We start from the raw sequence: 12,253 nt of genomic DNA, 5'->3' as shown, positions 1-12,253 counted from the left end.
TTGCCAAATAACAATGCATTGACAATTTTCACCTTGGTTCTAACATTTCTTTACTATTAAAATGAACCGCTACAGTGGGACAAAAAAGTATTTAGTCAGCCACCGATTGTGCAAGTTCCCCCACTCAAAATGATGACAGAGGTCAGTAATTTGCACCAGAGGTACACTTCAACTGTGAGAGACAGAATGTGAAAAAAAAATCCATGAATCCACATGGTAGGATTTGTAAAGAATTTATTCGTAAATTAGGGTGGAAAATAAGTATTTGTTCCCCTCAAACAAGGAAAATCTCTGGCTCTCACAGACCTGTAACGTCTTCTGTAAGAAGCTTTTCTGTCCCCCACTCGTTACTTGTATGAATGGCACCTGAACTCATAATCTGTATAAAAGACACCTGTCCACAGCCTCAAACAGTCAGACTCCAAACTCCGCCATGGCCAAGACCAAAGAGCTTTCGAAGGACACCAGGAAAAGTATTGTAGACCTGCACCAGACTGGGAAGAGTGAATCTACAATAGGCAAGCAGCTTGGTGTGAAAAAATCAACTGTGGGAGCAATCATCAGAAAATGGAAGACATACAAGACCACTGATAATCTCCCTCGATCTGGGGCTCCACGCAAGATCTCATCCCGTGGGGTCAAAATGATCATGAGAACGGTGAGCAAAGATCCCAGAACCACACGGGGGGACCTGGTGAATGACCTGCAGAGAGCTGGGACCAAAGTAACAAAGGTCACCATCAGTAACACACTACAACGGCAGGGAATCAAATCCCGCAGTGCCAGACGTGTTCTGCTGCTGAAGCCAGTGCATGTCCAGGCCCGTCTGAAGTTTGCACATGGATGATACAGCAGAGGATTGGGAGAATGTCATGTGGTCAGATGAAACCAAAGTAGAACTTTTTGGTATAAACTCAATTCGTCGTGTTTGGAGGAAGAAGAATACTGAGTTGCATCCCAAGAACACCATACCTACTGTGAAGCATGGGGGTGGAAACATCATGCTATGGGGCTGTTTTTCTGCCAAGGGGACAGGACGACTGATCCGTGTTAAGGACAGAATGAATGGGGCCATGTATCGTGAGATTTTGAGCCAAAACCTCCTTCCATCAGTGAGAACTTTGAAGATGAAACGAGGCTGGGTCTTCCAACATGACAATGATCCAAAACACACCGCCCGGGCAACAAAGGAGTGGCTCCGTAAGAAGCATTTGAAAGTCCTGGAGTGGCCTAGCCAGTCTCCAGACCTCAACCCCATAGAAAATCTGTGGCGGGAGTTGAAAGTCCGTGTTGCTCGGCGACAGCCCCAAAACATCACTGCTCTCGAGAAGATCTGCATGGAAGAATGGGCCAAAATACCAGCTACTGTGTGTGCAAACCTGGTAAAGACCTATAGTAAACGTTTGACCTCTGTTATTGCCAACAAAGGTTATGTTACAAAGTATTGGGTTGTATTTTTGTTATTGACCAAATACTTATTTTCCACCCTAATTTACGAATAAATTCTTTACAAATCCTACCATGTGGATTCATGGATTTTTTTTTTCACATTCTGTCTCTCACAGTTGAAGTGTACCTCTGGTGCAAATTACTGACCTCTGTCATCATTTTAGGTGGGGGAACTTGCACAATCGGTGGCTGACTAAATACTTTTTTGCCCCACTGTAAATACCAATGCCAGTTTTAGTTCCAGTTGACCTTTGAAAACCTTTACAGTACTCCTATATTAGCTCTTGCCTTCAGAAAAGTAAAAATTAAACATTAAAGTAAGTGCATGGCTTTATAAGGTGTAGAGCAAGCAGTAGTTTACACACAGTTGGACCTACTGGAGTCTTACAAGAGGCACACTGTGGATTTTCCTTTAATAATGTCTTCAGCCTTGGAAAAAAGGGATTCCCGGAGGCATCTTCCTTGGGGGGCTCAACCCGGGGTAGCGGTCACGTCCGGTTGAGGGCTCTGTTGGCTCTCAGGTGACTGTTTCCTCGCGGCTGCGTGCAGCGGGGCTAGGGGAGGGTCTGTGCTGACGGACGTGGGTTACTGACCTGGCAACCTGGCTGCCCCTGGGTGGGTCCGGGATGGGCGTGAGGTTCTGGGGGCGCTCCGTCTCTGGGCTGGGGCCCGGGCCGGGCCTCGGGGGCTCGGGTCCTGGTTGGTGTGTTGCCGGGGTTGTGGGCGGGTGGGTGCATGGGGGCCCGGCCCTGGAGCAGGGTGCCGCCGGTGCATCGAGCCGCCTGGGGGGCTCTTCAACTGGTGGGGGGGATGGTCACATCTTGCAGGAGCTTTCTTCTCTCAGGAACTCTCTGCAGGAGGGGGAGATACAGGAGAGGTGGAGGAAGATCTCAGCCTGGGCGTTTACCGTCTTATGTAGTCTGGAAGATGTGTGGTTGGTGGGGTGGGTGCAGTTTTCTCTGTGGTGGGGTTGGGTGGACTGTCCAGGGCTCTGTGGAGCCGGGGGGCGCTACTGCACTGGGCCCCGGTCTGATGGGCCTGGGCCCCCCTTCCCTGGCGGGTCGCGGAGGGTGGGAGTGCCTACTGGGGTCAGCGGGGGAGCTGGCCCCAGGGAGGGGTTACCTGCCCCTCCCTTCCTTCCCTCCCCATCTCCAGCTGCCTCCCTCTTCCCGCTCCTCCACAACCACCCACACATGCAGGGCCTTGGAGTGGGGGTATGTCACCAGGGTGCAGAGGAGGCTACCCCCCCCCCCCCCCCCCCCCGTCCCCTTCTGGCTGCCTCTGCCTCAATTTTATCCCACAACTTAGACATTCACATTATTCACACTCTCATTACACATACATATAGGATCTTGGGGGTGGGCACAATCACGGAGTCCAAATCACCATCAGGGTGTAAACCTCACCCCTGACGTCGTTGCCCACCTCTCAATTTTAAATACACTTAGTCATTGAGGGTTAGCAGGAGGGACTATGCGCTTACCTGCTGCTCCTTGGCAGGTAGCTCCATGCCCTCCTGGGTTTTAATTGCACCTTAGAACACATATGCATCAACACTACAATGAGCGGGTGGAGGGAGGTTTGGAGTCTTCTCCCACCCCCATTCTCTGCGGCCTGCTGGAGCGGGAGGGCTAGTAGGAGGAGTTGGCCATCCGACTGCGGTCTGGGGTGTGGGGCCTCCCTGCTGCTGCGGAGTCGGGGTGGTCTGCCTCTCCCCACCGCAGGGAAAAGGGTAACACCACCTGGGTCTGGGTGCAATTCCCCCCTCCAGGGGCAAGGGTACCTAGACCCGGTTTGTAGAGTACGCTTGGGGAGTGTGATTGTGCGTACAGCGTCTCTTTATGTCTGTCTCCACGTTGGTTGAGTGTGGAGTGAGTGCATATGAGAGCATGAGGGGGGGAATGGATGTTTGTGTCTGTGTGTGCCTGTATGTCTGTGTCTATATGTCAGGTTGGGTATCAGACGCCACCTCTCTGGGGACACCTCAGGCCCTCCAAGGTTTGGAGGCCTATCTCCACCCACCACCACTTCCCCTGCCGGTGGCGGACTCCCTCAGGTGTCGGTGTGTTGGTGGTTCTTTGTGTCTGGGGGTGGGCGTCCGGGTACACACCGGCTCACTCCTTGGCGGCCGCTTGTCGGGGCCTGGGGCCTGGGGCTCGCTCGGGCCCCTTTGGAGGTTGGGTGCCCCCGGCCTCTCGGCCTAGGGCTCGGTCACTCAGGCGCAGCTGGGGGCCGGCGGAGCTCACGGGCGCGTCACTGCAACTCCCCCTGACTTCTGCTCCGCGGCTGCTGGGCGAGCCCTCATCTGGGACTCTCCTCAGCTCATACTGGGACAGTGGCGCGGCTGCCCCTCTGTTGGTCTTCCATGGTCTCTTGTGTTCTGGGGGCCTCTGGATGTCTGGAGTTTTGATCTCCTCCATACCCGCTTCACACCCTGGAGGACGGGGCTGTGGCCCCCCCACACTCCCTAGCAGATCATTACATGGAGAAACCTTTGGAATGCAAGCATGCTGATCCACACAGGTATGCACACATGGGTATTCACAGACGCGGACTAAAGCTTTCTTGGCTGCTGCCTCAAAGCACACTGTGCGCTGTCTATCTTGCGTGCTGCACAATATCGTTTATTACTTAGTAAATACTGATATCTATGACTAGCTAGTTTATTGTGATGGTGCTTTGTTTTCTCTATTATTATGTTGCTCTTTGTTGTTTGCTGTCTCCTCTGTTTGTTTTTGTTTGTTTGTTTGTTTTTTTTCTCCATACAGGTGACCCAGGAGTTTTTTTATTTTTATTTTTTCTCTCTCTTCCCCCCCCTTCTCACCGTCTCTTCTCCCCTTTGGTTTTCTTTCTTTCTCTCCCCCTCTCTCTCTCATTCATTCCCCCTGTCCTATTTATTAAAAAAAATAAAAATAAAAAAAAAAAAAATAAAAATGACAAAGGATGAACTGAAGCTCTGCCATCACGTAATGTCGCATACTGCTGTTTCTGATGTCATTTAGAAAAAAAAAAGAAAAAAAAAAAGGAAAAAAGGGACCCCTGTCCTTTAATCTCATAACAAGCAGCGACCCTCCATGTGGGTCAGTCTTAACAAATCTGTTCGGTTTCTCTCAGTCTCTAATGAAGAAATTGGAATAGTGCATCATAAGGTTTAAGGAGTTTCTGGTATGAAAGAAGGTTTGAAAGCTACTCGGATGTCCTGCTTCTACTGGCAGGGATGCATTGTTTTATTCCCATAGCTTCCTTGAAGAAGCTGGCATGCATCTTTAAGGTTACATAAACCTTATTGAAAGTGCTCTTGGTCTGATCTTTAGTCTTACGATTCTTAGTTGGTCACGGTTGATTGGAATTGAAATGCAGTTTTTTTTTTAAATCCTTTTTGGCTTTCTGTAATGTTATTCTTCTATGTCTGCATTGTTGAGTTCCCAAGAGTACTTTGCGCCATGTTTCTCCTTCCAAGTATTGTTCCATGCCACAGTTTGACTTTATTGGATACAAATCAGACCAAACCAAGAGACTCAGCTCTATCCTCAGCAATCACACGAAAAAAGCCTTTAATAGTTGGGAGTGTTTGCTTGTGCATGCAGTCACCTGTTGAATGCCAGTACTACAGTGATCACCACAATCCCCTTTTTTTGTTTCTGTGTTCTTTTCTTTGGCTGGTGTTTGTTTCCTTCCAGTGATGTTTGTTCATAGCTTGGCAGGTGTTTGAGTCATTCATATTCTTTTTTTGCTTAGCTTATGAGAATGAACAAATCCTGAAAATATTTTTCCCTCGGCAGGTTAAGAGATGAATGTGGAATCCCTCTAATGATGGGTTTGCATCTTGTTTCTTTATGATTGGAGGTGTTGGCTCAACCTACTTTGCAGCTGAAAAAGTGCTTAGTCACATCTCCCACCACTACTGTGTAATTATATCTATGTATAGACCTGCGGGTATGCTATATTTGGGCTGTACATAATTGTTACAGTATATTTCATACTCCTATTTCAAGAACTGAGTGATACCAGCTTTTCTCTGTAAATACACGTCTTGCATGACTCACCTGCCGTTTGCCCTATTTCTAATCTTCAAACCTAACAGTACCATTTCATATCATACCCTCACACTGGACTCAGAGCTGCCCAGCATGATGGAGTCTTTCTACAAACATCACTTCATATTCTGTGATGTAAACCGATAAATTGTTGGCTTCCTTTTCTAATTAATGCTCAGGCAGAGTCTGGAGTTGAATTGTTTGTATGCTGCTCCGACAGCTTCGAACAAACCACTAAAGCCAATCATAACAGTGGGGTGGGAGTGTGTGGCGTATTATGGCCTGACATGATGGTCATAAAGTTAACTTGGTTCCCACTGCCAATATCCCTGTGCCAACTAAAACACTCAATTACGAGAAGGAGAGGCTGGTGTAGCGTTGGGGATTAAGGCCTACATTGTGTACAGTAAATCGGCAGGAGACAACAGGTATTTGGAGCGAGTGGTGGTTTTGAAATCACATGATCCATTAGCGGTCTTGATTATAGGTCTCAGCCTGTGCTAAGCACATGTTACAGAACAGAATAATTCAGGTAAACAGCCATTTAGGATTAACAAGGTCTGGAAACAGATGATGGCAGACAACAGACTTGTGTTTGCGCAATGACTGATGCAGGTTTGTAGATATTTAATTGTACTTTGCATTTGTAAAAAACTGTTATTCTGTTTTTATCAGTTCTTCAGTTCACTTTTTTGTTGGATTTCTTTCTGTTTTATCACATATCACATCTGCATTTGTGTCTAATCTAATCTACTTGTTTTACAGGATTTGTTTGTTTCATTTTTTTTTTCGTGTCATTGTGTCACACATGTTTATTTTCCCGCTGGGTGCATAGTTTCCCAAAATTCTATCTGTGCTACCTCACCAGAGTGATGTTTATCGAGCCTCCGTGTAGAACGTCCCTGTAAATCTGGTGTTTGAGTACGTGAGGGAGAAACTGAGGCTCTAGCCTGGTGTCACAGTCTCCTCTCGGTCCTGCAAAGCCTGTTTGTTTTTAGATCTGGCCCACAACAATACCCGACTCTCCGCCGTGCACACACTATCTCACATACACTGCGTGCAGAGCTCACTGAGAAAACAAGCGACAGCCATAACAAGGACTTAAACAGGAGCTGCACTCCGTAGGAAAAGCTGCACTCACTTCCCAGGCTGGTGGCTGACTCACCACCATCCTATTATACATTATAGTACTTGAAAGTCCCCAAAAAGTCAGGAAAACAGCGCTTGACGTTTTTTGGCACCATTACACAAGATTGCATTGTCGTTTTCAAAATTCTCCTCTCGGGAACACAAAAGCAAAATGCAGCTTTGATGTTTACAATAATAAATACTGACATCTGTCCCAGCGGTAGCAGAGAAGAAAGCTCCTTTGTTTCAGCTTGTTTCTTCACCGGTCAGAGAAGAAATAAAGGAGGGCGAGATCTTTGTTTCGGACTCTTTGGAAGTTTGAGGCGCACACAGGCTATTTTTTTTTTCACCTGTCTAACCTTTCTGTTTCAACTCCTTCTCCTCCACAGGGGTCTTTAATTAAATGTGCTGCTGCAACAACAGGTGCTCACTCACACCCTCCTATTACTCAGTAGAGTTTCCTTACTTTCTGTTTATGGGACAGCGGCTGTTATTTTCTACATATAATTCACAGTTTACAGTGAATGTACTGTGAACCAGTGCACCATTTGGAGACTCTCCAGGACTGGAGAGGTGCTTTAAGAGCAGATAATCTGTCAGCTCGTTCTAAAAAGAGCATCCGCATAAAGATTGAAATATTTTTCTCTTTCCTTTTTCCATAATCCTGCTGACAGCCTGAAAAAAAGTTGACATTGGTCTTTCCAGAGAAAATGTGTTTGGATGAACAGTACCTATATGCCGAGCTGGAATGGTCTGCTGCAGTTATCAGCTGTATTGATGTTGTTTTAGTTTATTTTGTTTTAGTTAGGATATATGATTAGAGGTTTTAATAAAAATGAAATGGTCCTCATAGGTAGCAACAATGTGAACATTTTACTGTTCAAATGAGACATCTGGCTTTCTGGACTGCTGCAGTACCCTGTTGGTAAAGGTCAAGCTGACCCGTCTTGTAGTATTTGCAGTGGCACATTTGTTGGGCTCAAGTTGAGATTCCCATCACAGTGGGAGAGTTCAGGATCACAGTGACGCCACAGCATGGCCTCTTCTTTCAGTTTCTCTTGTTTCCACTTCTCAGATCCTGGATGAGATTGCAGAACAAGGGATAAAAATTTATCAGCTACCTGATGCCGACTCTGACGAGGACGAGGAGTTCAAGGAGCAGACTAGAGTCCTGAAGGTGAGAGAGGGGCACTCAGCTAATGCCATCTTTTCCCATAGGAGGTCCGCCATTTCCCTCTGCTGGTTCAGCATTCTCTTCCCATTCATCTTTGCTTCCCTTCACTGGAACTGCTCCTCGCTGATACCTTTATTTTCCACATATTCTTTCCACTGCCTTTGGGTGTCCACTAACATTTGACTTCCTTTCCCAGGCAAGCATTCCCTTTGCTGTCATTGGCTCCAACCAGCTTATCGAAGTGAAGGGGAAGAAGATCCGTGGTCGTCTGTACCCCTGGGGTGTAGTAGAGGTGGAGAATCCTGAGCACAATGACTTCCTGAAGTTGCGCACCATGCTTGTGTGAGTATCTTTGGTTATAATTTGAAAAGTAAAGTCTTATAAAATCTAACCAGAACTTTTGCCCTGTTAAGCTTGTTGCTGCCAGAGATGAAGTTAAAATCTGAGCTCTGCTGCCTTCTAGTGTTTGAAGATGTGATTGGTGTCTGTCTGTTGCAGGACCCACATGCAAGACCTCCAAGAGGTAACTCAGGATCTGCATTATGAGAACTTCCGCTCAGAGAGGCTGAAGAGAGCGGGCAGGTGGGATCCTGTTTGATATAGCAAAGCACACGTTAGTTATTCCTGTTTCATTCAAGGAGTATAATATTAATCACTTCATTTGTCCTGCAGAGCTGTGGATGAGGAGGTGTTGGATAAGGACCAGATCCTGCTACAGAAGGAGGCAGAGGTAAAAACACACGGAGCAGATTTGTGTATTTGAGCAATAAAAGTGAATAGCCGTACACACAGACCTCAGCAGTCTGAAATCGAATTAAAAAAATACTAGCCTGTGGCGCTTTTTCACTTTACTCATTTAAGGCACAGACTCGTGCATAATTTAGCGAATACTTACATTTCAGTCTTACATCATTACAAGTATATATACAAATTTTCATTTTCTTTGCAAACTACATAGAAACCTGTTCAGTTTTAAAGAGAAATAATGTGACCTGTAAACCTTTGTAAGTAAATGAAACTTTATTCATACATTAAAGGCTAAGGCTGTTTATGGTGCTTCACATTTGTCCAAACTAAATCAATGTTCCAGGCTTTCAATTCAGCACTCATAACATATTTTCACGTGTGTGTTTCCGGGTTAAAAAAAAGGATTTCTATCATTGTTCTTTTTTCTTTTTTTGTTAAAGTAACAGAACTACACAGATGAAAAGCATAAATAAAAAGCATAAAGTAGCTTGATTTCCCAGTGAAATCATGATGTCTGTGAGCCATAAATCTGTAAATGTAGAAAGGCTCAGTTGATCGTTTCATCTTGAAAACAGTTCAGTAGAATATTTCAGGGTGAAAAATGGCTGACATGGTGTTCAGACAGCACACGAGGATTTGATGACTCAAGTAGGTCAACTCTGGCACTCGGTGTATAGTCAGGTATAAATGCAGAATCACACTGAGCCTGCAGCACTGTAACATAACGTGCTTTCAAAGGTCATGACCACAGTTTTAGAAGCTGCAAATGCAAACCAGGAAAGCAGCCTGTTTTTCTGTCTGGTTGTATGTTGGAACGCAAAAACATTCTTATTTTCACTCGATATGCATTGTTAACCTTATGGGCCGCTGAGCCTGCATGTCATCAGGTCATAACCTGTTTCCTGATTGCCTTTGATTGGCCTTTTTCTGTTACTGCAGCAGGGCACCATAGTGAGCAGGTGGGGTGCAATCAGAGCTGTTTGTAAACAATGTCTCCAAGCAGGATATGCCATCACTTCCTGCCTGGGTGTTTTTTATGGTGGGAACAACCTCAGTAACGTTAGGAACCGAAGCCACAAAGCCAGAGGGATCGTTTGTTTGGCTGATTTGTTTAGATGTCGTGAGAGGTTTTGCTGGGAGGAAATATCACAATGACCTGTGATACTCCCTAGATTCCTAAAAGGTCCCAGAGTAAATGAATAAGTAATTGTTATTTACATGAGAGGTTCTTGGAAGTAGTTGTGTACTGAGAACTGATTAGGAGTTCCGAGTTGTGTCACATTCAATGATCGGATAATGCACCGTATGAATGTCAGTTCAATGTGCAGTAATGTCAAATTAGTTTTTCTTAAATTTTCAGGCAAATTCAGCAAATAGCTCAATACATTCTTACAGTTAGGGTTAAATATACATTTTCTGACACTTTAGGGTTTGTTTTCCTTACAGTCAGAGCTGGAGTAGAGTTAACAGCCCACAGGAGGCTTAAACTAGACTTTCTAAGTAGGTAATTCAGTTGCAGCAAGATGCCATCTTCCCTTGTTTTAGACAACATAATACTATACAGTAGCAGACTTTTCAGTCTCTTAGTTCTGTGGAAACAACCATATTTCACCTACTGAGAAAAAATAATCTGGCTTGAACTGCTTGAAGTTCTGTGCTCTGCCACAAGAGGGCGAGAGATATTAACAGGAGAGCTGCTGTTTAATAAGAACACCTGTGATCCTTCTGTAGTGCATCCTCACTGTTAGTTTTAAGTACTGCCTTTGTTTTAGTGCTTTTTACTCTTTAACGTCTACCATGTAGCAATTATTCATTTATTAGTTTGCATTGATTTTATGCTTTATTTATTTTTAAGCTTTTTGACATTATAGCTGATATAAATACTCTCTATTTGACTAAATGGTGACTAAACAAACACTTTTTTTTTCTTGTGTAAACAAAATGTTATTCTGTAAGCTGTTTCAGATGGCAGTTATTTGGCTGCTTTAGCCTAGTTAAATACTGAGTGAATTATACTGTTGTCAGATGAGAAAGTCCTCCAATTTCTTAAGCTTAAAACAATTAAAATATTTTATTATTAAAGAGAAAAAAGGCTTTTTCTTTTCTGTTAATATGTGAATATTTTCTGGGTGTGTGTGAAATAGGAGAAGTACTCTTTGAAGCAGACATTAGGTCTTGAAGTCACACATTACATTTCGCCACAAGCTGATATTCTAAGAAAGGCTGACTGAATCAGCAGATATATGTGTGTATTTTAACCCCAGACCACTACCTTCTGATAAGTTTATATCGATAGTTTGGTTGCCTAAATCTGACCAAACTAAATGAAACTTACTGATGTGAAAGTGGTCACTGCTTGAAAAAAAACTTCAATGGGGTTTTATTTTCATCTTCTTTCTCTTTCTGTAGCTGAGACGCATGCAGGAGATGATCGCACAGATGCAGGCACAGATGAAGATGAAGTCGGACGACTAAAAGGGTCGGAGGTGAAGGGAAGCACTGTGACCCAAGCCACCAGCACACACATATACATAAAGCATACACACACATGCATACACTTAGTTGTCCAGCCCTGCCACTCTGCAGGCCCACCAGGAGCCATTTTCCAGAACCACATCATCTATGTGCACACCACCACCACCTTTTCTTCTTCTTCCCTCCATTCTTCCATCCATCGGCTGTTTGGCAGCTCTGTCTCTTCAAGACTCCACATTCAAACTAGTCTCCTTGTGGGAGTGGGTAAAAAAAGAAACAAGTTATGACGACGATGTTTGAATACTGGGTGATTATCATTTATCTGCTATTTAGCCTTCTTAGTTGTTATCCTCAGCGTTGACAGTGACAGCGGTACCGAGCGGTTTTACCGTCACACACGTGTTTACATAATATACAAACTGTGAGTTTCGCCTCACAGGTCAAAACTTTACAATGCATTATTTTCCATTTATTCTGCTATTGGGTTTGAACTCATTCACTTAAAGGTACAAATAGTTTGCTTCTCGTTTTTTCTGTTGGTTACTCATCACTCACCCATCACCTTCACCTCTGAATAACCATTAGTGCCTGTTTGCTTCAGCCTGATAACGCAATAATTATAATTACCACAGAGATAGATACATGCGGTAAACCAAATCTGGTTTTCCTAAATGTGTTAGACTAGAAACTTTATTGTTTAACCAACAGCTAAAACTAATGCAAACCCTCCAGGCTTCAGAATTTCAGGATTTTTTTGGTTTTTTTTAAATGTATCTGTAATACCTGGTTTTAATGTGCCAAACTATAACTTCAGACTGAAAACTAATCAATCAGTACTGTAAGTTACAATGTTCCCATGTTTGTCTCAGAGACATCATTTCATGTATAAAACGGTCAGCTTGTACACTGCATGTGCAGCTTTTCAACTTACTGTATTCACTCATTTCAGTTTAAATATGTAACTGAGCTGTGTGTAAACTCCCTCCAGCCCACTGTGAACAGCAGACCTTAACATTTCCCCAGCACTGCCGTTTAATCGTGCTTTCACTCATTTGCCATTATTTCTTATTAATGTGTCAGTTAAGACTTTGTAGATGTCGACATGTTTTGTATTTCCTGTCTCAAATAAAATTTGTTAAGAGAACAAAAGTTGACATTTGCTCATTTGGGGGCAGGGGGTACCTTTGAGACTCATGATCGACATGACTTGGCACTGTTACTGTTTCTAAAACGTGTGACTGTC

The 12,253-nt window shown here is 44.3% G+C and overlaps 1 protein-coding gene across 1 annotated transcript in view; it reads left to right on the top strand.

Annotated features, from left to right (window-relative positions):
• Nucleotides 1-12,159, top strand: part of zgc:63587 (septin-2) — a 31,509-nt gene extending 19,350 nt beyond the window's left edge. Inside the window, exons 10-14 of the mRNA XM_026186473.1 lie at nt 7,690-7,791; nt 7,985-8,130; nt 8,287-8,370; nt 8,461-8,518; nt 10,945-12,159. Of these exons, the coding sequence (XP_026042258.1) occupies nt 7,690-7,791; nt 7,985-8,130; nt 8,287-8,370; nt 8,461-8,518; nt 10,945-11,010 (456 nt within the window). The 3' untranslated portion in view covers nt 11,011-12,159. The remainder of the gene's footprint in view (nt 1-7,689; nt 7,792-7,984; nt 8,131-8,286; nt 8,371-8,460; nt 8,519-10,944) is intronic.
• Nucleotides 12,160-12,253: the final 94 nt, after the last annotated feature.

This window comes from Astatotilapia calliptera, chromosome 12, assembly GCF_900246225.1.
Source record: "Astatotilapia calliptera chromosome 12, fAstCal1.2, whole genome shotgun sequence".
Classification (NCBI taxonomy): Eukaryota; Metazoa; Chordata; class Actinopteri; order Cichliformes; family Cichlidae; genus Astatotilapia; species Astatotilapia calliptera.
This window is presented reverse-complemented; position numbering and strand designations above follow the sequence as displayed.